The 27,314-nt window shown below is 37.2% G+C and overlaps 1 protein-coding gene across 1 annotated transcript in view; it reads right to left on the reverse strand.

The window, feature by feature from the left end:
* Nucleotides 1–24,849, reverse strand: part of LOC117298355 (glypican-5-like) — a 57,678-nt gene extending 32,829 nt beyond the window's left edge. Inside the window, exons 1-2 of the mRNA XM_033781564.1 lie at nucleotides 24,260–24,849; nucleotides 21,185–21,343 (exon numbers count right to left, since the gene is read on the reverse strand). Of these exons, the coding sequence (XP_033637455.1) occupies nucleotides 21,185–21,343; nucleotides 24,260–24,431 (331 nt within the window). The 5' untranslated portion in view covers nucleotides 24,432–24,849. The remainder of the gene's footprint in view (nucleotides 1–21,184; nucleotides 21,344–24,259) is intronic.
* Between the last annotated feature and the right edge of the window lie 2,465 nt (nucleotides 24,850–27,314).

The following is a 27,314-nucleotide window of genomic DNA, read 5'->3' on the forward strand; positions in this document are numbered from 1 at the left end:
ACTCATGCCCAGGCAAAGTGAAGCTCAAATAATAAAGTGGGTGCTGTGAATCACAGAAAATACAGTCTCAAGGCTAGCTGGGTAAAGTGCTAAATATGGTACCAAGTGTCTAAGGTTTACCAATGTCACAAATGCTGTCATCTTTGGAAAATTGTGTTTAAATCAGACCTTGTGTCTTTCTTTTCTGAGTTGTAAGGCAAAAACAATGTGCATAAAACCTTTAGGAAAGCATTTCATTTAATTTACTCTGGTTGTGAAGCTTATGACTCTCATAAAAGCGAACTTAATCACTGTTACTAGCCAAGAGAGAGAGAATACAAAGAGAGAAGTTTCAGTTTTGAAAACCCACAGTTAGGGACTGAAAACGCGAATTCATGTTAGGCCACTCAGCATGATTCGAACCAGGGTCATGGAGGTGGAGGGCGAGCAGAAACCACTTCACCAGTCATGGAAGATTTGATTTACTTACTTTGATTTCATAACAATTTGTTCTTCATGAAAAACAATTAAGATCACTCTTCTTGTAAATATACGTATATAAACCAAAAGCAAACAGCAGTGAGGACATTAGTAGACACTCTTTTGTGCTTTCCTGTTCAACAAGAGGTTGCATGTGGGAAATCACTAACTTGATTGAGGTGGGACATATTATGCGGTTTCTTTCCTATTAGAGGTTGATTTTGATAACATCCATTATATGCAGTAACTAAGCTGACTCTCAGTAATTGCATTGAATTTTCCTACAAAGCGTTTCCAAATACACTTTTCATTTGGTGTGTTCAATACTAATGGAAAAATCAACTTGGCAGTTGTGTTAAAACCAAGGTCCTTTTAAAATTCCAGAGCAGTGAGTAACCTCTACTTAGTTTTTTTTTACAAGAGAGTAAATTAATTGTGCCTGTTTTCACGAAACCATTTATCACTTTTTCTTTTGCGAAAACCCTCCACTCATTCAATGTCTCTTTAGCCTATCCTAGCTTTCACTCAGTTGGCGTGTGAACTTTTGAAGCAACTCGGACTAGTTTGTGTTCCGTTCAGCAGAGAGTGTGTGGGGGGAAAGTGCGGTTCGGTTGTCAAATGCTGGAGGCTGTGTGTATTCACACAGACCTCTGTTGGGCAGTCGACAGGGCATTGTTGCGCCCCTTTCAGGTATACCTCCCCTCCCGCTCCCCAATTAAACATACATCACTAAGCAATGGATTGCCCATAACTTGTTGAAAAATTAGCCCTACTATTGCGCCCAGGAGTTTCTCCAGATTCCTTAAGTTTTCCAGCGAGACCGAAGTATGGGAGGGAATAAAACCGTGGGGTGTCCTTGGTTAACAATACCTTGTTACCCAGCGGCCATGGCTGGTTAATCCGGTGCATAACCACAACTGTATAACAGGTCTCTCAGAATCTGAAAGCCCTCTCCGACACCAACGAAGAGCCGAACCGGCGCTACAAAACCCTGCTCTTATAATATCATAGTGTTAGGATTAGCGATCCAGGCCTAGAGCTACGATGCGTTGGGCAGTGAACCCAAAGTGTTCTATTCACTAGGAGTTTACCCCGGCAGTGATTGTCAGCTGCACAAAAGAGGCACGCTGGTACAAGCCAGGTTTGATGAGTTGTGTTGACCCATACAGTAAGAAGCAGAAGAAAAAAAGTCGGCAGGAGCGGCTATCTTTAATGGATTCTCTTTCTGTCTTGTCCTTTTCACAGGGAACCGAACATTCCAGCAATTGAGAGGGAATAGAAGTTTGTGTGTGCTTGCATTACAATAGGAGGAATGATGATTTAGCTTCTTAACAGGATGGTCGTACAATTGCAAGATCTTCTACAGTTAATTAGAGACTGGTCATACCTATTAGATGACTTGTTAAGTGATCTGCTGGCAAACGAAATGAAGCATGGATATTTAAGAATACTTATGTCTCATTAAAATTGTCAGCATGGTGGTGCTCAGGCAAAAGCCCCCACACCCACTGGACAAGCTGATCTTCTTTTGCTTGTAATTCAATTACGGAAGTTGCATAAGAAATTCTTTTCTACCATTCACAGGACCACTTCTCTAAGCTTACAACCGCCTCCAATTAAAATGTCCCTACACAGGAAGTGGCTTAGAAAAATCTGAGGAAGGTGCACAGGTTTCTATTTATGTGGATTTCACAGTTTCTTTCCACCACTTTCACTTTGTGATGGGTCATCATCAACCTTGCCCCAAATTTCTCTTTTTGAAATGCCTGGCGGTTGGTTCAGACATCAAACAAACCTGGAACAATTTGCCGAATGTGAAAACTCCTAAAATTTACAGATGGTTCCGAGTTTCCCAATTTTACTAGATCCAGAACCTCCAAGATTTAATAGATGCTAAATTGGCTTCGGGATAAAGAATATTCTTTTATGGTTTTGCCCATACACAATGTCGTGTGTTAGCACTGTATACTCAGTACTTTCTTGAGTTCTGTGAACAAAAATAAATAAATAAAATAATCACAGGCATATTACCTGGTCGTGGGTTTGAATCCCACCAAAATATGCCTATGATCTTTTTTCACAGAACTTAAGAAAGTACTGAGTAACCTCCAAGATGTTACAATTGCACGAGTTCAACAGACGTTGTGTATCACCAGAAATACAAGAACTACAATGTGGAAAATGTCTTTCTCCTTTAAGTGACTGCTTTGCTTTTCAGTTATTCTAGATCCAGACTTACAGACTCGGGGTGCATCACCAGAAATACAAATGTGGACAATGTCTGCCTCCCTTTGAACCTCTAAGATGTTACAATTCAGAAGTTTTACAGACTCGGGGTGTATCACCAGAAATACAAATGTGGACAATGTCTGCCTCCCTTTGAACCTCTAAGATATTACAATTCAGAAGTTTTACAGACTCGGGGTGTATCACCAGAAATACAAATGTGGACAATGTCTGCCTCCCTTTGAACCTCTAAGATATTACAATTCAGAAGTTTTACAGACATTGTGTATCACCAGAAATACAAACTATGAGGACAATTTCTTTCTCCCTTTGGCGACTGCTATTTACTTTCAAGAAAATTTTGAGTATTAAGGAGATTTTGAAAAAATCCTGAGGACAATCACATGCCTGACATAAGGTGAAAACTGGAAAATTTCCCAAACTGGGGATGTGAAAGTTAGGACCAACGTAACATGGGAAAATTGTTAAACTTTTGACTCGGTTATAACAATAGGGGAATAGAATGAATTTCTATCGATGGAAAATTAATGGGGCATTATGAGTTGAAAAGTCACAAAGACATTTTAATTCATTTGTTAATGGCCCATTAATTTTCCATTGACTCCATGGACAATGCCTGATATTATTATTTTGTAAAGGCTGAAAATGCAGCAATCTGTGGAAAAACAGTGTAGCCTACTTTCCTTAAGTCATTCTCTAACATACAACATCATCATGAGTATAGATCACACCACAAAATATACGCTTATTGCTTTTCAAGAAAATTTGGAAGATTATAAAGGAGATTTGAAAAATTCCTGAGAAATCACATGGGATTGCCTGAAACTGGAAAATTTGCCCAAACTGGGGATGTGAAAGTTAGGACCACCTGGGAACATTAAACTTCTGACTCAGTTATTAGGCCTACAATGGGGGAATGGGTTGGGAACATAGTGAAACTCAATCAATGGAAAATTAATGGGGCGTTATGAGTTGAAAAGTCACAAAGACCTTTCAATTCATTTGTTAATGGCCCATTAATTTTCCATTGACTTTTTCTTTTTTTCCAAAGGCTGAAAACCCCGTAATCTGTGGAAAATAGTATACACTTTCCTCAAGCCATTTTGTACAGACAACACTGTGAATAATATTTTAGTATATACACCACAAAACATACTTAATTAGAAATTTCACAAAATTTTAATGCACTGACAAGTCTGATCCTTAAACTTTACAAACAAAAAATAATGTTTTGGAAAATGTGTTCTTGTCAAACTATTTGAGTTGAAATGATGCAATTACATCAAAACACCTCCGATGAAATGAAAGGACAAACAGCTGGTGGTTAGCAGAACGCTACAAAGGAAAAATTCACACTCCTATTTTGCCGCTAGAGGAATATAATAGACCCTTTCAATTATTGGGATGCCCAACCAATCATGGTATTTGGATTTCTCTAACCGCCAAATCCTGCAGCTCGGGGGCATGTGATAATCCGTAACTAAATGCCTATAAACCTGTGGAATCATTTGCTGTATGGATGTAAGAATGCATGCATAATTCGGGGGAAATGGTGACACGCAATGTTGAAGTACTTTACTATTAATAATTTGAGCCGTATGGATAAATACAATCACATTTTATTAATTTGTATGGACAGTTAGTCATAATGGATTTAAGAATTAATTTGTTTAGAATTTAGATGAAGTTTACTTGTATGGCATGAGTTATCAACATGCCAAATGTTCTTCATTATAACCCAAATAAGCCATTTTTATATGGCGAGACACAAAACCATGACACTATTAATATTAGGTTTGGGTAAATTTGGGTTTGATTTAATTTGTTCGTATATACCCAAACCAAACACTGAACAGTTGGGTGATGAGCAACCACAAAGAGGATTTGTGGGGGAGGGATCAATCAAAGGCTAGTATGATTTGTAGCTGTAGATTTTAAACTTCACATAAGGTAGAACTCTTTTCACTTTACAGTCCGAATACAAATGTTGCTTTTTGTACCAAAAAAATGTATTACCTTACACACTTTAGCTCTCAACAAAACTACTTGAAAATCATACTTTTAAGACACTCAGTGAAAATTCAAAGATCCCTCTGAGTTTATTGCACAAAATGCCATGTTGACTTATTTTACCCTTAACAAGTAAAATGAAACTAATCTCCTTCGATCTATACAATCTCCATTTCAGAGTGTTTTTCTCAAGAGTACGACGAGAGGCCGCAATGGACTACAAATTCCTCCCAGACAGACGAGACTACCCACCGCATAACACATGACTGTTCATGCAAGAAAAATACACCTGAAATTGACCTGTGTTGGACTGAAGAGAGAAACACAAAGGTGTTTTGTTCGCTGTGGTGAGGGAACACACTGAAGAAAATACTTTAAACCTTGTTGACTTTGGGATTTGCGTCATGCGTTTGGATTGGCGGCTATATCAGAAACAAGCTTACGAAATTCAAAGTTTGTACTTGAAGTTCGCAGAGGCACCTGTAGGCCTATATTGCAATATGATGAATCGAGTCTGGGGCTTTTTAAGTTGGGAGAAACTCTTTGTAAATAATTATAATAATTTTGATACACAGATTCATCATATAATGCCAATAAAGAAGTGAATCAAATTATTTCCCAGACATTTCACCTTTGATATTCTGATGATTGCAAAACAGGTTTGAGGCAAACTCTAATAAAAGCATCTTCTCAGCATTGTACCACATTGTAAAAGATCCATGAATGGTCAAAAATCGACCACCACTCCAATGACCAAGTGTAGGCTTTCACAAACAGACCATTTCTCTAGATTCTTATGGAAACTGAAAAATGTATTTCAAGTATTTGTGATTTTCAAAACAAAAAAGGCCTCACTTTTGAAAATTTGGTAAATGTTTCGGGCTTTGTAAGAACCAACCACAATGGTAATGCGTGGTAAGGTTGTCTCCTCGCTTTGCTCATATTAAAAGTAAAAACATATTCTTGTCAATCTCAGTTTAGCTACTGGATACAAGTAGTTTTATACTTCAAAATTCCACTCGTTAACTTTAATGTTTATAGAAGAAACAGACATACTTCTTGTTAGGTTGTTACCCTATGCTGTTACCTGCCCAAGTAGAAAGTTGCCGATTCATCAAAAAAATAAAGTTAAATTGGATTTTTCTCCAGTTGCTTGTTCTTCTGAATCCTATAAAACACACTTTAGTGTTATTGGAGTTTCATCCTGCCACAGGCAGAATTCTCATCATCAGCCCAGACTCATAAAACCCCTCTGGAATCTGACCCTGGTACAATTAAGCAAATAATTTATGGCCAACAGTTGGTCACCTTAAACAGTATTTTGATGGGGTCAACCATGCAATGGCATTCCATTATCTCACTATCAGCCTTCTCTCCTTTATTATAGGCTGATAATTCCAAAAACCTGTTGGGAAGGTTAGGTATTCTGCAGTATGAAAGAAGGACAGGAATATTTTCAATTGAAAAAAAAACTTGATTTGTATGTGACAAAACTGACGTCAATCCCCCTTTGTACTTTTCAAATGTCAGAGCGGGTAGCTACAATGTAAGCACGGTGCTTTATCATTCTATTTCTATAATTGATTTTAAAGTAATGAATGCATGTTTGAGCAGTTATTTACAGGTGCATACTGCCTTATCTAAACAAAATAGGCACATGCTGATGAAGCAAGCATAACTTTATGATCCGATACTGAAAACTCACTCAGTTTGTTTTCTCACAAGTCAATCTGGTTTGCTGATGCTCCTCAAAATAGACCCTTTTTGACGAGTCCTATGTTAAAATGATTTTTGGCTATGAAAAGCTTTACATGAATTCACCATCTAGCTCTGAAACTAGTGATTTCTTTATCTTTAATAATATGTGCACATGTAATAATAATAAAAATAATCATACAAAGATATTTATAATGCGCAAAACATATCCACCCAAGGGGTGCTCAAGGCGCTCACAAGAAGAAAAGCAATTAAAAATGGCATGTCATTAGGTTTGAGTTCAGTCTCGCATGTCTTCACTGAGTTAGGTAGGGAGGTTGTTCCACAAGCATGGAGCGATGGAAGTAAATGCTCGATCACCCCAAGATCGTTTTTCTACTCATGGAGGAATGGTCTATTGACTTATTTCCTTTAACTCTACCACCCCACCCCAACCAAAGTCACTTTTACCTAAAACAAAACATTATGTAGGGCTATTATAGTGATAGTGTTTAAGTTCTACAAGCATGGGCTTACATTAATCTAAAACCCCTTCTAGTTGTCTAACTCTTTGTGACATTTTTCAGCGAGATGACCACCAATTTGAAATAATTCAACTGCAACTGGAATTGCTTATCATAAACAACTATGTACAGAACTTACATCACATTGTATCCCATGGCATGGCTGCATGGTGAGTCTATCATTCAAAACCGTCCATGTGGATGATATAAATGGTCAACAAGTATAGGAGGATTAACGTGGTACATTTGACATGGCTGGTTTATTGTATTGAATCCATCAAAACCCAGGTAAAAACAGATGAAGAAATGGAGTTAACAAAATTTAACAGGACTGAAGAAACGCAACTTTGAAATTTCAAAAAGAGAAAATGGCAAGACCCACACATTTTGTACACGGTTTTTAGGCTGTTTTGGGGTTTGTTTTTTGTGGGGCACAAATTCTTTTGGGGAGGCACTAATTTATTTTTTGAGGGAAGGGAAATCAGCTGATAATCAGATGCATACTAATCCACTCATGAATTACATTTGGGAAAGAAGTACACTGAAGCTTTGAAATCTATTGAAAGAAATCCAGCATTGAATTCCAGCAACAAAATCAAACAACTCCCTTGATAGTTTATTGGTGTTCAGTAACAGTATCGCTGAAGAACAAACATCTCACAAGAGACGAAACACGAGTGGCTGAATTATTTATTATTCGAGTACATGTAGCTATCCTGAATAGCCCAATCAGGGAAAAATCACTACTTTCTTTCAACAAGGCATCCATGACGGAATACTGTATGAAGACATTGTGGAATCATACAGGGGCGAAACAAAAGACACTGTCAACCTAACAAGTCTTCATCAACCGAACAACTTTAAAAACTTAAAACAAAACGCTCCAAACTTAAGTTTGAAAGGTTGCCCTGTTATTAAAGGGGCAGTTGGACTGATTTAAAGTGCTTGAACATCCCATTGATGCAGTAGAAACCTCACTGACTGGACAGAAAAGAAGTGTATTGAGAAGTTTGCTTGAGAAGGTTAGAGTTAGTTTAGTCAGTGGATTACCAACCAAGAGGTTATCGTTTATTCAGCGGTATTAAACCAATACACATGTTGACTCTTGGTAAAGTTATTTGATTGATTTTGAGTAAAGTAAATTGGTTTACAAAAGAGAACACTTTAAATGAAACAGTGTCCCTCTTAAATGTGAGATCAGAAGGTACTTAAAATGTTTGGTTTTGAAGTGATCATTTGCCAAGCTATTGCTCCTAGAAACAGTTATAGGCCAATATTGATTGTCATTTTTAACAGGTGGCACAGCGTAAACATTCCATCAGTTGGAAGTTTGAAAGAAAATTAAGATTGTTATGAAAAAAAGAGTGGGTGAAAGGAAGTATACAAAGTGCAGAAATTAAGATCACCAAGAAGACATTCCCTTGAAGGCCGGTTTAGTCGGTCGCGCGATGGAAATCTTGACGCGCGAGTTTATAGTCATCGCTGAGGCCTAAAAACTGTGTTGTATTTTTATCGCACGTCAAGATTTCCATTGCCCGACCATCGCGCGACCATCACTCAACCAACTATAAACCAGCCTTTAAAAAAAAGACTGCATATTTTAAATTTTGTATTAAGGCCCTAGTCTCCCCAACAAGATGCAAGAACTTATAATGTACTATCTCCAGTCAATTTGACAGTTCAAGTGTGCCTTCATGCTTGTTACAAGAGCAACAGAAAACTAATTTTTGTTCTCACAATTAAATTTGATATAAAAATCAGAAATTAAAACAGATATTCCAAAACGTATTCCAGACACATCAAAGAGAAAAAATGAATACATTTTTTCAAGACCACTGTAAACATTTCAATTGAATCATAGATTAATTTTTATCACTGTTCCATTAAACTACTGAAGGAAACATTTTCTTGACTTTTTAGTGCATGAAATCATTTCTGACATTAAAGATTTTTTTATGGACCACAGACCTCACACAGAGTCATACATCTTGTGAAACCTAAAACGTGTTTCATGCCCCAAAACGTAACACCTCTATACATCCCAATATCCCATTAATAAATGAACAAAGTCAGAGGTATTGTTTGTTCTGATACTGATCTTTATATTGTACGGTCAATTGGATGACATGTCAAATGGAAATGTAAAACCCATCCTGTCATCGGGTCATAAATAACTCTTCATCAAGTTTTTGAAGTGAACAGTAAACCAAAACCAAGTTGCATAGAATAACCATCAGGAAGACCACCTTTAAGCTCTCCTGAAAAAAAAAAAAAAAACCCTGAATAGTCCATGCCCAATCCACACACCAGGGTAATCGGTAATGCTCAACTGCACCCTGCACACAAAAGCACCGCCATATTTTGGGTTCCATTCTGCTCTGAACTGACAAACAATACCCCCCTTCTCAGGTCATCAAATCAGTCAGATTTCTTTCATGCTATTCTGGATTTGGAACCCACACAGAGTATTCACAGCTATGGACACTGATCATAGCATGGCCTAGTTGCAGTTTGGAGTCCAAGCAGTATGTGGGACAGTTCCAAATGGTTTAGAGACTTCAACTGAAAAATTGCACTGGCTGTTTTACATGTAGGCCCCCAATGCCAGTCATTCAATGAATTGAAATTAACACTGCATGGTTGCTTTAAAGAAGCCATTCAATAAAGATGCAAGGTGTTTTTATTTGGGTTGGGTTATAATCCATGGTGTAGGCTATAGGTAGGCCTACATTCCATTTTGTTATGATCTTTTGAGTTAAAAGATTTTTGTACATGAGAGGAAATTTCATAACACAACAGAGCAGTAAACATGTGTCAAGCGAACGCATCTAACCGTTTTTACTCCTGTTGTTAAAAAAAAGCTAATGTTTTTAACATTACGAGGCAAAACGAGGCAAATATCCTTTGAATGCTCTTTTTCATTAGCATAAGTAATTCATCAATTACCTATGACCTCACAAACATAGGCAGGTGTCTACATATGGTACATTCATGTAGGCACAAGTCTGGGATGTTTCAGGCAAACAGTATTTGCAGTCATGCTCCAAAACACACCGAGTATGGAGAGCATGATTGTCACTTCAGCCAAATGCTTTTTATATTGATACCCTTAAGCGCAGAGTTTGAACATGCACTTGATGCCCACTTCAACGATTGCCCACTTCAACGATTGCCAATTTCCCCAGCGTGATTTTAGGATTACGGCAGTCTGAAGTGTAAACCATGGACGGCCGTGTGTAAACTGACTACCTCCTCTCAGCATGTATTATACACTTTGTGAATGATAGCATTGCAGGGGCTCAGGGATTATCAATTCCCACATAGAAATGTCACAGTCAGAAGGGCTCACAAAAAGTTTCTTGAATCCACTGCAGAGATTTTTCTACATTTGAAACAGGTCACTTTATATTTCCTAGCCTATTATGCTTCATCTAAGTCCCCTGCTCAGCAAACACATCTTTGGATTGTTAATGCATTTGAAACACAATGGCAGTTTCCAGTCCTACATGTGTTTCATAATGTACAATGTGAAAGCCCTCAAGGGAAATGTACGCATTTGTAAACGTGACTTATTAGGCAAAGTGCACCAGGTAGGCTCTCAAAAAAAACCTTTGCAGCATTTTATATCTTCTGCCTCAATTTGTTCCATAATACTTAAAGGGTTTGAGTACTTTTTGTTTGATTCAAAATACAATGTCTACAGATTTACAACTTGGACGGTTTGAAGACATTACGATGATAGAAAGCTTCCCTTAAAATAAAACTGCTGAGGTGAGTAACACAATGTCACAAAACAATGTATTTAAAAGTAAACATCGCTTTGTGATTTTTACCTTTTCTCAAAAACTTGACTACTTATGAAGCTGAAACTTCTACATGTAAATTATATTACTTGATTTATTCAGTGAGTAGGGATTCATGTCATGGCCAAAAAACTTGATCTACTTAAGGTTTCAAATCCTTTTAAAGGTTAGAACCATAGTACAATCTGATTGTGAATCAGTACAACATCCACACAAAATCTATCAGTTCATATCAACCGTAACTTTTACTGTCGAAAGCTTTCACTCTCCACAAAAGGACAAACTATTATTTATTTGATGGCAGGGAAGAGTTGAAGGCCTTCATAGAATGGGACAATTTATGCCTGAGCTTCAAAGGCAATTACAAGTATTTTGTGGAAAAATTTTGATGATTTACTAACTGATGATTAATTGATGCTTGATATATCGATGATGAATTGATGCCACAGTTGTCAGATTTCTGGTATGAACTCTTGTTCCAGAGGAAAACTTTTATTCAACTGGTTGGTTTATTGTTTCCTCAGTAACCTTGATAAACAGGCAATAATATATACATGTACCAAAAAGTACAGTTATCCAAGAGGAAATAAATACACTTTTATGATACTGTAGGGAGCTCACTAACATGCAAAGCTTATAAGCGTGGGTCCCAAAAATGTACACCCCTTGAGCCCAAACCAAACACCCATGTATCAATCAAGACATTTAGACGATAGCAGAAAATCTGGTTAAATTCTTTCATCTCATTGGAAGTGGAATACTCAAAATATAAAGTTTTTTTTAGAGTTGGGAAGGATCCAGGAGTTAAGCCCGGTTCATACTTCATGCGAATGCGAAGCGAATTTGACGTGAATTTGACGTCACAACCCTCCCCTCGCAGCGATATTCGCAAGTGAGTTGAGCAAAGTTGAACTGCTGCAAATTTGTCGTTGCAAATTTGTGACGTCAACATTCGTATCGCATTCGTATTCGCTGGAAGTATGAACCGGGCTTTAGGGTCAGCAAAGTACTTTTAATCATGTTGTTGCTGTTCAATTTTACAGCAGACGCCATCAAGCATGACCATGTTATTTTCTTTTTGTGTGAAAAATATCTAAAGGCTTTTCAAAGAATGGTATTGAACTACTTTTTAATTGGGTTGAGCCCATGGTGGGGCTTGGGAGGAATATTTATGAAAGAAATTCCACTTGCTGATTGTCAAACATAAAAATGACTGAACATGCTGACTTGTACATTTGTATACATTAGTTATAGTACACCACAATACATTTACAAGCTTAAACACAAACAAACAAACTAAGCACCTGTAACATTCCCAATTATGCAGTATGGAAACGTGAATATAGTGGCTATCTTCATACCGCAAAGGGAGCAGACTACTTGCCTTTCCAGCTTTAGGTCAGGTCATACCCGAATAAGCGGCTATTGCTTAGAGTGTTGCCAAGGGCAGCATGTGCTTCAATGCATGAAGACGCAGTTGACCAAGCCGCAGCCGCTTAGCCCTACATGTGCATTGTAACCATAGAGCTAGGACCTAGTCCTATGTTGTAACTCATCCCAATGATTCTAGAGGCAAAAATATGATTTCCCCCATCCCATGACAGACATCTACAGTAATGAAACCTCCATGGGTAACTTTTTATGATTTATCCACATCCCTTGACATTTAGAGGACAAAATAATATCTCTTCCCCTTCAAACAAAATCAATGTGGCACTAGATGAGACCGATCAATCATTTCTGATAACTAATAGGAATACGCTTGAAGCACGGACATTGTCTGACAGCATTAAACCATGGATCATTGGTCTAACAGTCCCTGACAACTGCAGTTAAAGGCAATGGACACTGTTGTTAAGACTCAAAATAATTGGTAGTATAAAATCGAGCAATGGAGAGCTGTTGATAGAATAAAATGTTGTGAGAAATGGCTCCCTTTGAAGTAACAAAGTTTTTGAGAAAGAGGTAATTTCACACTCAAATAATAAAACACTGAAATCTGAAAGCACAGGGATGTTTTTTCTTTCATTATTCTCTTGCAATTTCGATGACCAATTGAGCCAAAATTGTCACTTATTTTTTATGCATATGGGATTGGCCTACACCAAGTCAGAATACTGGTCTTTGACAATTACCAAGCGTATCCAGTGCCTTTAAATGATTTGCCCATTCTCTAATAATAATAAAAAGTAAAAGATCGCAGTTCCCGAAGCTGATCATATGCTAATAACAGGCCTATTTGAAATTGTGTGAGCTCGTTTGGCAGACTCCACAGTGAGTGAGTTGTGATTAGCCTCTGGAATTCAATTCAGACATAGCCATATGAAACATGATGCGTTTAACACCTGATACTCATTTTAAATTTATGTTTCAAACAATTTTACCTTCTGGAGGATACTATTCTCTCAAAACATCCTTAGGAAAGGTCTACGTTTAGTAATCATTCTTAAAATTAACGGCAAGAAAACCTTTGGTTAAAAGCCTTTTAACAGCATTTGATAGTGTAAAGCATTTTTAAAAATATTTCACTTCAAAGAAATGTGTTGCGATAATAAAATTATTATGTCAGTTTTTCTGCCCCAAAATTTGAATAATTATGTGCTTATCGGTATTCTTATTAGGGACTGTTTTTTCTTTCTGTGTGAACATATTCGCTCCAGATTATCGGCATTATCTCAAAAACATAACCACCATTTGAAATAAGATTTTCATTTATGTAGGCTGGATGAAAACAATCAAACAGATCAAAAAACCCAATGTGTACTTTATCTTTAAACCTCTAAAGCGTGCATATAATTATCTTTCAGAAAGTAAATTCTGCAATCAGGTCTACATTTTTGCATTTTCCGCATTATTTTACCTGTCTGGAGACAACAGATTATCCGAGTGTAGTGTCATTTGAATCTACATGTCTGCCATAGCCCTCTCAGACTTGCTTGAGTGTGTAATATTATACACAACTCTGATGGCAGCTGTACCCCTAATCAATTTGATTTGCAATAAATTGCGGGAACAGCATGATCTTTTAAAAGCGCAGTGCATCTCAAGCATGAACACATAGCCTGAAGACACGGACAAAATGTTCACCCATGATTTCATATGACATTTCTACTCTGTCAGTAGAAAATGCACTTATTAAGCCGCAGATTAAGTTTGGCAAATGTGTAATTTATTAAATGTGGTGTATTTACATGGATTTATTATCGGGGAATGAAAGGTTGATGACTTTGCACCTTACTGTATGTCTGGGCTGTATTTGCATGCACAAGTTATTTTAAAACGACTCTTAAAGCTTCCACTGCATAACTTAACCATTCATTCAAATAGTTAACCCAAAGTGTCAAAATGTACCCACAAATCCATCTAAAAATTCACCAACTTGTTTATTTGACGGCAATAATTATAATAGGAAAACACTTAATATGAGATTTTTCAAAAGGTGCAAGTTTAGCCTACATGACTACCCAACTGATTTAAAAATTAAAATTGTCTTTTTCAAAAAATTCAAATTGGCTTGAACCTTTTTCTTACTGTTATTTGAGTTTCCATACTAAGCATGTATGTATAAGGAGAGTGATGCTTAGAGAATGGACAGACATTGGCCACTGAAATTCTAAATAAGAAGGCAATTTCTGTGTATGTATACATTACCAGAATAAAGGTAATGCAAAAATTCTCTCCAAATGTTAGGCCCCCATATGGACACATAGTGTGGGAACGTTTGACATGTTGTTGCCCCAAAACAAAACCATTTTACGTAGGTCTCACCATGCTTACCTCAAACATAAACACAACACTGTTAAGTCAGGAGCCCCCTTTTATTTATCTTATAAAATCCAGCTGATATTGAGAGTGATAAGCTACCCTTTTTTTTGTCCAATCCACACTTCTTTAGTCACCACCCAGGAATCCTTGGGACAGGTGTATAATGCCAAAACTCAATCTTCTTATCATGCAATTTATAAACCAAGCTCACCAAGGCAAATAAACTCCATAAATCTGTCACGCTGGTGCCAAGCTCACAAAGTGGTCTACTGAAAGTGTGGACTGGATGGGAAGCATTCTTCGCCAACCAGCTGAAAATGCTGATCACAAAGCAAAAGATCCACTCCACATTAATGGTAAATTTAGTATTGGTATTTCAATCATCGTGTGAGACCATGTGAAAGCAGTGCTACTGTTGTGTTTATTTCACAAAAACACAACTCTGAAAGGGGAAGCAATACTGCATCCAAGGACACGGCTTGTTATGATGTGATATCTCTGATCAATTCTGTAATTATTATGTTCATTTATTTCCATTTCACATTATATCATGTGCCAGTCATACAAAAAGTGATGGTTTACATATACATGAATACACTATAAATGATATTTATAATAGTAGGAATAGGGCAGAGTTAGTGAAATGGAGACAAGCCGCCATTAAGTGTTTGCTTGATTCGGGAACGCCATACAGGACAAGACAGACAAGGGACGTAAAATCTGCATTGCTAAGTTTTTATTTATTTATTTGCCAAGGCACTATTTTCAGTAAAACAAAAAAAGTTGGGATGGCAAATACACTGCACAATCAACAATCAACTAAAAAAATGTGTATTTTTTTGTTTTCAATTTTTTGTCTAACAGGGCAGGGTGTACCTATTTAAACTTAAACCTGTTTATTAAGCGCTAGTGAATTTCACACAGCAGCAACGAAAATACGGCAGCCTAATTTCATAAAGCCTGTAGTAAGCACAACCACTTGCTAAGCATTGACAAGTCTTTGCTTAGCAGGAAGAAAATACCAGCCAAAGTGCCACATAGTTGACATTGTTGCAGATTATCCCACTAAATATTTTGCTTTGTATAGTTGCTGGTTCCCCTGTAAGTTTTTAAGAGTTTGAGGAAAACAATACTTTATGTTTACAAAAGCTATACTAATATGGCCACTGATTGTAATTTAAGGTAGACCCTATGCCCTATTGATATACTTAAACTTTTTTTTTCCACAGTGTTAAGAAGAGAGTAAATTCCTTTCTAGCTTTTGATCAAACTTCCATGTAGGTATAGGTCCAATTGTGTTGACATGGCTCTGTTCTAACTGTATGTATACCAAACCTGTCTCCATCCCCCCCCCCCCCCCCACCATTAAAATCCACTACATGAAAAGATTTGATTCGTAGCATCTACATTTAAGACTTAATCCCATGTTTGATCTGCTCCACTGAAGCTAAAAAACTGCCCAGTTTACCCCAAAAAGATCTTTTGTATGTGGGATCTGGAGGGATAAGCCTAATCCTTCTTGTGTAAATGGGGCCTGTGAAGAAGACCCATGAATAAGAAGGTAGCCAGGTTGGGTTGTGTTAAAACTGTGATTTTTGTTCCATCATAACAATGTGAACAGTAGCACCATTGTGGGGCCTATAAGTGTGTTCTGGACAAACTGTGTTAGCTTTGGGGATTTTAGACTAATGTGTTTGGAAACCGAAAGCACTCTGATACAATAGCCCTGATTTGTGTATTTTACCGTAGTAAGTACTGCAATAATTACTGTATTAATAAAAGGTCTTTATCATTTCATACCATTCAGCCCACAGGCTATGAGTTAAAGGTATGAGAGTAAAGATCAACTGTTGTTTTGATGGCAACTCATCCTACCACCTTGATAGTCATTGTAAATCTTCTTGTTGGTCCTCGATCACTTGTAAATCATTTATTTTGGGCCTTTGAAAAAGACGTCAGGCCATGAATATTTTTTTTAATTAAACAAATAAAAGATGAATGCAAGAAAGGTGGGAGAAACACAACACAGTAAAACATCATGGGGTTCCAATTTCATCCTTCATTTCTTTTATGGCATTCACCAAGCCCCAACCCAACCCTTTTCAATCAAAAAGTTAGCCATCAATGTTTTACTTGCTTTCAAGCAGTTCAATTGTATGCAGTCAAAATAAACCGACAGAACATGAATGAGTTCACCTTTATACAATTTACAAACAAGATGAGTGTATTTAATACAAAAAGCAGATGCAACCATAGGGGCATCACCATCTTATCCCTGCATGCAAGATCAAAATAGACTGGGCAAGTCTTGCGCGTAATCAAACATTGGAACCCGTTTAAGTGCGCAGGTTTGTTTCCTTCACACGTTTAAAGAAGTGTCCATAGGACAAAAATTATCACAAAAGTGTTTGAATACGCACAAGACTTGCACAGTTCTTTTTGTTGTTTGTTTATACAAAAGACCACAAAATCGACATGTAGAATGAGTGGATACTTGGGTGGATATATCTCACACTATGGATGGAGGAAGGCCATCTTCACACCACTGGGCAAGGACTTCCTCGTTCATAAAAAAAGGAATATAATAAGAAATGGATTCCAAGCAACCTTCGCGCGTTAAACTAGCAAAGTACGTAGAACAAAAGTGGTCCAAAAAGTGTTTAAATAAGCATTAAGATTCTCCTTGTTGTTTTGGTTCACACAAAATACCACAAAATCCACATTTAGATATGTCTCACACCATGGATGCAGGTAGGCAACTTTCACACCATCTGGCAAGGACTTCCTCTCGTCACACCATGGAGCTATATCAAGCACCCTGACAGTGGGTACACCATACAGTTACATTACAGGTGTTTCTTTGCAGAACCTCCCCACTCATCCATCTCCTCATAAAACTGTTCACAGTTACCCAACCAATCAATTTATATTAGCAACACCCATTGATCTAATCAACAAACACAGGTCATTTAGAGGTGTTAAAATGTCATAAATAACTTGTTGTTTCATTGACAGAGTAACCCATGTGTAACCAGTGTAACCGTACAGTGGGGAAAAAAACCTAACTGAAACTTTGGCAAAGGCCATAAAACCATTCACACCATTGTAACCTGTGAAAACCATATACTGGAGAAGGGAATGGTTGGTTTCACATCAGTAAAGCACATGTATGTAAACAATGGTAATTATTTAAGCTGCCTTGAGTAGCCTTATGTCAACAGTATGGAATGTAATTGGCTGAAGGGATTTAAGAGATTAAATACCTCAGATAATGGAGTTTGTGAGTGGCACTAGCACTTCAATTCACAGTTCCCACAGAACACAAAGGTTTTGTTTCATGAGAAAACAGCAATATTCTATTCATGTTTCCCACTATGACTGGAGTTTCTCTCATATCAGGTTCCTGTCCCAAAGGAATGTCAAGGGTTTGTGATGTATTGATCATAATACTGAACAGAGTTGAGATTTGAAGGGATGACAAGTTGATCTCATGAAAATTCACTGTAGCTATATATTGTCAGCAGCAAGCTTATAATTATAAGATTGGTAAACATGGTTTGAAGGTTTCAAGAGGCCGACTTGGCAGCTACTGTTTGTAATGTAATAGTTTGCTATGGGAAAAGTTATCAATGTTTTACAAAAGGGTTTATGTTTTACAAATACACTGATAAAGTTTCAAGGAAAGTGATGATTTTGTCACAAAATACAAATTAAATGAAGTTTTGATAATGTTAGGTTCAGGTCTAGATGTAAAAGTGGTGGTTGATACAACCAAAGCTTTTATGCTGGGAAAGCTTTTCTATCAAAGACAAAAACAAAAAGAAGGTGTAAGGTTTGTTCTCACTTCTGCCAATTAACTACTGTTAATATTCTGAATCAGGCAGAAGGCCATGAGAGGTCTATGCTATTGCAAGATGATTCCATTCTTTTTTGTCAGTCAATTTGAGTCAGGCCTACACCTTTCAACCATGAATTATTAATTTGTCAAGCTTTGTAGTCCTGTGGGATGATACTCTATGGGTACAAAATTTCACAGGTATAACAAAAAGTAGTGAGAATCACACTGTCCTTGCTCTATGATAACACCAAGGACCATCTGCCTTCTCTAACAGTGGATGTAATTGCTAAATCACTGGGGAGAATGTGCCATTGATACAGAATTAGTCTCATTATGATTTTGTTTTCTGATTTTTACTTTGGTTTTGTTTGTTTATGTAAGGAGAAAGATGTGACCACACTTCTGTTCATTCATGAGGTACCTACTTTCATAGGTTCATGTACGTACATAAAATCATATCTACAGGTAAAGAAATGATCAACTTTCAATTCAATTATAGGGCAAAACTTGACAATTGATAATTCGTATTTTGAGTTGAAAATTTGAATGAGATGTTAGATAGTTGGCAGAAATTTTCATCTTTTCACTGTAATGGGAAATCCCAGGTGTAGGCGATTGTGGGTGCAATTACTGCTTTCACAGTGGACCATCCCTCTGCAGTGCCCATTGTAAAGCACCAAGTGTCTTCCAAACAAGCGCAGGATGTGACAAGGATGACTCAAGCAACAACAAAGACATGAAAAGCAGCAGAGTTTTGCCAATCTATAACCAGACTAAATGGAGTATTGATTAAAAGGTAGGCTCATGTACAACGGAATGCACATTAAAGGAGGGCCAGGATTATGGGCTTAGGGAAAAGTTATAAACCAACAACAACATTTTCTGGAAAAATAATAAAAATTTTGATAATGGAGTGGGTAGATTCAGTTGTGAAATAGCTGTAAAAATGTAAGCAATTGAATTAAAAAAGATAGCCAATTTAAGATCTGAGCAAGTCTGTACTCTGTAAACATTCTTCACAATTGACGTTTAATAACAGGTTCAAAGTTCAACTTGACATAAAAAAAAATCATAAGAAACCGTTTTGTGTTTGCTGACAAATAAACCAAAAACAGAGAGGAACTTAAAATGCAAATGTCTCTGAATATCCACCACATGAAGGATTCAACTTCAAGCATTTTGGTTATTTTCATACAAATCAACGCTCCTCACTTTAATCGAACATGAAGGCAAACTAAGAAACATTACGAAGATGCTGTTTTTCTTTAATTTGCTGCTCCCAAGCGCGCAGATGGTTTGGCAATCGTTTATCTTCTCTTTTTGTCAAGCAATCATACTGAATAAATGAACCTTCACAAATAAGTCACCAGAGAGCTTCTTATGCAGATCACTGTCTTGAAAATGCATTCGGGCTGAAATTTATTTGAAAATAACACCATGAGGTTCACCATGGTCCAGACAGACATGTCTTGTACATTAATGAATTTAAGGAACATTTCAATATCTTTCCAGAAAGGTCACACCATTCACAACCGCCTTCTTTTAAAAAAAAACATCTTATTTTGCTCAGCATTTTTTTTTTAAACAAACACTTAACACAAATAGGAAACCCCAATTAAATAAAACAATGACATCATGATGATGTCATGTGAACAGTCTGCATTTAAACCTTGCATCTTTTGATTTGGTTTTAAACAAAACACTAGGGAAACACTAAAATAGTCTAATGAGATAATGTTTATGTTAAGGAAGGTTGCTTCACCAAACGGCCTCTTTAAAACCTTTTGATTTGTACGAACTAAATACCCAGAAAACACAAAATAGAATAACGACACCATGATTATGTTTAGAAACAGTCACCAAACTTCTCTATACCCTTAGAAGTGGTTATAATGGAAAACTGGGAGAACACTGAACAAAGAGAATAATGACACGATGATGGTGTTCGCAAACACATAAAAGCCCACAAAGCTACCCACACAGTTTTGACTGATAATGGTCCAACGGAGAGCATCTAAACAAAGTGAGATTGTGCATGTGACTCATTGCTGGACACTTCAACTCCTTTATGGCCTTTTTTTAAGCTTTTCATTTTATAACATGTTTGTTACACCAATGTTATTCAGGTTGGCTATTGTGTGGTGTCCAATGCAATTCTGTGAGTAACTTCTCAGCTATGTGAGACCTCATCTCTTGGTTGTTCTTAAAGAGACTAGGAAGCATCTCTCAAGTGCCTCATTAATTATTTATATGAAAGTGTGTTCATAAAGAGAACCATTCCATCACCTACTCAGTCTTCCAGCCTCAGTGTATGCCTTAAAGTAAATAAGTCATTAAAGGCAATCCTCTCAGGGTCTTATCCAGGATAATTACATCAAGTATCAATTGAAGCAATTACTTCAGAAGTCAAGTCAGATAGGAAACTGGTCTGGGTGCAAGCATGGTGCAAGACGCTCTTGTTGAGTTGGTAAAACATACATCATTGATCTATGGTATTAGGCCATGCAATCAATGACAACAAAACAACACAGCATTCTTCTAAATTTGTTCACCAAAGTGGCTTTTAGTAAAACACAGTTTGTCAAGATCTAAGGGATTCGTCACAAGATGCCACAGTATTTATTTTCCCTGTTTTCAACATGTGCATCCTATCTTGCGCAGTATTGCAGGTTGGAAAACATTTTGAGTAAATCATGTGTGAGAACCGTCTGTGAGATGCATTTTAAGACTATTATAATTTTTTACAAAAAGCTCATCAAAGACTTCCCTTTCCTCGCCATTCCCTTGTTTCAATTGAAAAATACAATAAAATTATTAACAATGAAAATATTATCAAATTTTACCTTTGAAGTCATTGGCACTTGATGAGAGCAAGAACTCAAGATAATCAAGGTTGGTCTGGATTGCTTTTCTGAAGTCGTTGGATGACTTTGTCTGTAAATTCTCCTCCATTCTTCGAGTGCAGCAAGTAGTGTCTCGCTGACATACTTTTAGTCCAGCTCCTACAATTTGACATGAAAATAAAAGTAATAAATGACAGGGACTTTCTTTTCTTTCTCCACAAAATGACAATGTTTTTATATGGAGTTAAACATTGAGTGACAGACAAGTTTTTCATTATCCATATGTTGCCTGTTGCAAAACAAGTTGCAAAATCTATAAACCTAATTGCAAAATCACAACTTAAGGTTCATCAAAACTAAATGGTTCAATTGGTTTTAGGTCCATGGATTTAATTCTTTTGACAACTTCTTAAAGCCATAGGACACTTCTGGTAAACAGTATTGTCCAAAGGCCCACACTTCGTGTATCACAACTTATAATTATGTATTAAATAACAAACCTGTGAAAATTCAAAACTCAATCGGTCATCGTAGTTGGGAGAAAACGAGAAAACCCTACCTTGTTTTCGCACGTTTCGCCGTGTCATGACATGTGTTTATTATAAATCCGTAATTCTCGTAGTCGAGAATTGATAATTGTTTTAATGTTTTCTCAAAAAGTAAAGCATTTCATGGAATAATATTTCAAGAGAAGTCTTTTACCATTACCTTCTGTAATCCCTTTAAGTTATTTGTAAGTCTGTGAATTCTTTTTTTTTTTCGTTCCGAAAGTGTATAATGTTTTTAATGGCTTTAAGAGTTGGGACGGGGCTTGGGGTTTTTTTTCTTCAAAAGGGAACAAAGGGTTTGCCTTGGAGAGGGGGGAGGGGGGGAGGGGCTTACCTTCCCCAACCTCACCCCATCTTGTTTTGCTGAGCATTAAGAATAAACCATGACATATGTACACAGCACTACATTTTTACAGATTTAGGTTCAATTACAGTGCCTCAACATTCTTGCAGAATGATGATGACATTTATTTGCAAACATCACTTCTGGTTTGTAAACAAAAATCTTCCTTCAAGTTCAATACATCGGTAAGTTTATTGCACAATAATTAAACACCATACCTATGACCTAAACCCAACACAGCACAACCATAACAATAATTGCCTTGTAGTTTTGGGAAGTGAACACAATAGACAACCTATTTTCATTATTCATTTCAAAGTCCAGTTCGGCTGGAAATGAGTGAAGTGTTTGAACTAGGTTATCTCGCGAAGGTAAATGTTCACCTCAACATTTCAAGTGGCGAACATCAAAATGGATAATAAAACAGACATGATTAATTGGTATTTTAATCCACACAACTGTCAGATGGTATACTTTTAAGGTAGACTTTGACAACCAAAGTATGAGCATTTCTTATCTAAAGTACCCTCTTCATTTCCAAGCAATTCTAAAAGGGTTTCTTTTAAAAAATTGGCTTCAAATTCCAAATGTGGAGTTTGTCAGGTTTGTTTTTAGAAAATTAAACTCATTTTGAGTTTAACTGGTTTCAATTTCAAACTCCAAATGTGGAGCTGGCCAGTTTTTTTCTTTCTAATTAAACTCAATTTGAGATTATGGTATTAAAAAACCACATGTGAAGTTTGCCATGCCACGTTTGTTTTTAGAAAATTAAACTCAATTTGAGTCCCTGGATTAAGATCATTTATATGCTGGCAGAAGAATTCCAGGCACAAACCATACATAGATTATCTAGTCATGTCATAAATCAGGAATCTTGACATAACAGACCAGACCTATTTTAATGCAGGCGAATCGGAATAGATGTATTGGAGAATACTTGATTTACTTCATACAGATTGCAAGAACTACAGGACTGTAAACTTGGTCCATACTTGCTGCGGATGCGATATAATAATGGCAACAAATAATTCGCAGCAGTTGAGCTCAACTCTTGCAAAACATCTTGTGACATCTTTTAAGTAGGCCAACTGTCCCTGTACTGTACTGAGTGATATTGACACATCATTTCCTACCTTCCTCCATAAAGGTAGAAATAGATGGTTACCATGGTTACGGATGGTTACTGTAACCACCTCCATGTTGTTAACATCTTGTAAAAACTCACAACCTTATAAGGTGCTCTTGGTCTCATAACTTTTAAAATAAAAATAAAAATGTAAGACTTGTCACAAGTTTGTTCAACTTCAACATGTGCAATCGAGAACCTTGAATCAAGAGTCATGTTATAACACTTTTGTATAACACTCTATTGTTTACTGAGAATCCTACAGGTTTGGGGGAAAGACCGGTGTTGCATGAAATTATGTCCTCTATGCAATACTATCCGGAGAACATTATTGCATATGCAATAATGTCCACCGGACGGTTTTGCATATGCAATAATGTCCGCCCGGACGCTGCTGCATAATGCAATTGTGTCTACCCGGACACATTTGCATATGCAGTTGTGTCCCCCCCCCCCTGTCAAAACCATCCTTGCAGTAAATTAAACGCCCTTGGTCGACGAACACATTCCCATTTTGTTTGCAAGCTAAGTGCATGTCATGAATGATAATATGGGAAATGTTTTGCAGTTGGGTATTCGCTGCAATCATAAAATATGTGAATATTCATGCTGCATATACGTAGGTTCAGTGCATGCACGCTGATTGCTTATGCACGCACATACATGTACAGTCATGTAATTTGCATAGCCCCGGACACGATTGCATATGCAAAAGTGTCCGGAGCGGACAGTATTGCATGGCGGACACAATTGCATCTGACACCCGGTCATGCTGGTTGTTAGATAGCTCCATGGTTAGATCCTCTCTATGGTTAGGCCTAGATCATAGATGAACAACCTCGTCGGGCTGTCAATTTTTCACTCAAAAATCTTGTCCAAGTTGTCCGGGTTTTTATTTGTATACTTACTATAAGATATTTATGTCTTCTACTAGTTCTAGTTTCTACATCAGTACATAGACTTTCTGAAATATTATAACAATTAAAACAAAAATCCATTTGGGAGTTTTCCCCCAAAGATGAAATAAGACAAACAAATATTTTCCCCATCCGTCTCACCTGAAATAGGGTTTTCTGGAGTATCAATGTCCGGCGAGAACTGGTAACTTTTAAAAATGTTACTGACAGTCTCACACGTCTGTCTTTCCGTCTGAGCTAAAACGCCTTGTCCAAAGTACAAAATCATTCCCAAAGACAATAGAACCAGTCTCTGGAAATGTATAGATTCCATGTTTTTGTAGGCTGTCCAACAATTCTCCAACGAAATAGTTTCTCCACTGGTCCAACAAACACAGCTTTTGTGATGCCGCAAATCTGCAATCTCATTCACTCAAAACTTTGTTTTCTAAAATTCTTACACGGTCCCGGTACCAGCTGAAATGTTGAGCATTTTTGTTCTCCTTGCTGGTCTTTTTATCCGTGTCCGCTTTTCCGGAAGAAAAATAGCCACTCAGTTTATATCCAGTGTGATTAGTACTTAATATTCAAATTAGATACATATGACAAGTAAAACTTGGAATATTGAACCGGTTTCCTCCCGGAGACGGTGGTAACTAGCTCCTGGTCGGAAATGTTGCTCACTGGTTGTTTGGTAATTTCTAGTAAACCGCGCTCATGCCTTCAATCTCCCATTGCTTCGTGCACACTTTTTCCGTCTGCGTTTGGAGCAGACGATAATAACATGTCCAGTGTGTGGTTGGTTATTCTGTGACGTAGGTGTTCGTGATCTCGTGGGTGGGCAATCTAACGCCTGTGATTGGATCGTTCCGCACGGATGCTTCTCTACACAGACAGAGAACTTTCCGTTTTCTAAAAATGATTTCATCACCCCTTGTGGAAAGTGATCTGTTTTGTTCGCTATACCATTAGAGGATTAGCATATCAATGTTGGGTTGGTTTATGGCTACAGTGGGTTTAAATTGGGTTTTTGTCTGACCTGTTTCGTTCACATTATATTTTTCCCAAACAAAAACAGACTCTACCGCATCAAAGATCGTGGTTTTACCGCTCAATTGGTAGTGCTTGGGAGCAATCAGACATTTCTCCATTATTATTAGCTGTCTCTCATAATAACTAACACCCTTGCTCTATGGTCACTGCTATCTTTGTTGCTTCAAGTACATGTGAATGTACATACATGTACATTACCAGGCCTATTTGGTGCAGGATGATTTGGTCACATTTGTGTCCGCCACCAGGACCAATTTCTCTCAGTTGATCACCAAACCGATGACAGCCCTACCCCTACCCTCATACCCCCACCACCCTACCCCAAAGATTACGATCACCGTGTGTGTTCCACCGCAACAAAAAGGCGGATTATTACATGCATTGCTTTAAAATTCGGCTTAAGGATTTAAAAACTACTGTCGGCTGGGCTAAACGGAAGTTTTGACCACCCAGCTGAACAATATGTAATGAGTATTCACAAAAACAAGAGTTTAAACTTATCTCGTCTGATGAAAAGGAATAAAGAACCAGGAAAGACAGCTGAACTGAAGAAGTAAACCTAAGCCTTTGCGGTGATTCGCATTGCATTTAAATTAAATCAGATGTTTTTATGAGGACTTTAGTAATTCGAATACAATAGAAGACTGCTTCTTTTCTTACGGTAGTTTTAATATTAACACTTTAATTCGTATGACAGAGTGGGTGCCATCTTGTGCTTGCTCATTGGCTATAAAGGACCTTCAAAATGCGTCTTGCCCAAATGAAGCATACACCACCTGTATTCTGTAGGCCTTTACTGCGTATTATTATAGCATGGGATTCTCGTTCCATTTGAAAATGAGGGATGTATTCCCTTCTTTTCCAATCTCGGATTCGTTACATTGGTAATGTGAGGAACAGTTTGAATATAAGAAAACAAAATAAACCAGCTGCATCCTATTTAATGTTATTGTATCTCTTTATCGGAGTAAAAAGTCTAGATTTGTGAACATGTTGACATTTTCATAAAGTTACACAAGCTTCATCATCAGACGGACAGGCAGATCCAATTGGCCCCAAGTTTGGAGAAAGAAAACAATAGAATAGAATTGACATCATGTGTGTTTTGTGCTGTGTCTTCTTTTAAAAGGTCTGCACATTAATGGTACAATAATAGCAACTGTATTTATATAGCGCTAATAACAAGAGATAAAAGGCGCTTGGTGACTCTAAAAAATAATGCATTTTGAGAAGCTTGTCACTCATTGAAGAATTTCTGTTTTGGAAAAAAAATATCAATTTTAATCCGCAAACATTTGAATCTGAGGAGCGTTGCTTGCTAACAGTTACGTTTTTTAGATTGTGTATTCCATTTGCAGATTTTTATTCCTCCGTGCAGATAATTGTAACTGCTCCAGATTTTCAGCAAGCTATTTAGCTGAAAAATGCTGCTACACCTCTTTAAATGAAGTTTTCACGGGTTAGTAAATTATACCTAGCTCTAAGGTTTTATCTAGAACTAGCATTGAAACAAACAGTGGGTTCCTACTATAAAACGTATCCCAAGGCCAAACCATATTCAACTGGCTTCATACCACTCAGTGTAGCCAAAACGAGGCTCGAAGGGCAGTGTGTTGACTGTCATCATTAAATTCCGCCTGGTGAATGTAGCTTTTTCTACCTCCATGGCCTGACAATAGATTGTCAAGTCCTGGTCTAAATGGATCACCCCCACCCCACATAATAAACATGCAGCCAATTCATTAGTGTTCTTTTTAGAAGAAATCGGGGCAGATTCTATAGCCCTAATCACTCTGAACAATAGACGCAAATTAAGGGATTTATTCGTTTTGTTATGAGACCTTCTGTTCCCGATGACGATGCAATATTAAAGGCAGTGGACACTATTGGTAATTACTCAAAATAATTATTAGCATAAAACCTTACTTGCTGACGGGCAAAAGAGAACTGTTGATTAGAATAAAACATTGTGAGAAACGGCTCCCTCTAAAGTGACATAGTTTTCGAGAAAGAAGTAATTTTCCACGAATTTGATTTCGAGACCTCCCCCTTAGAATTTGAGGTCTCGAAATCAACCATCTAAACGCACACAATTTCGTGTGACCATGACAAGGGTGTTTTTTTCTTTCATTATTATCTCGCAACTTCGACGACCAATTAAGCT

The sequence above is a fragment of the Asterias rubens genome, chromosome 13 (assembly GCF_902459465.1).
Source record: "Asterias rubens chromosome 13, eAstRub1.3, whole genome shotgun sequence".
In the NCBI taxonomy this organism is placed as follows: Eukaryota; Metazoa; Echinodermata; class Asteroidea; order Forcipulatida; family Asteriidae; genus Asterias; species Asterias rubens.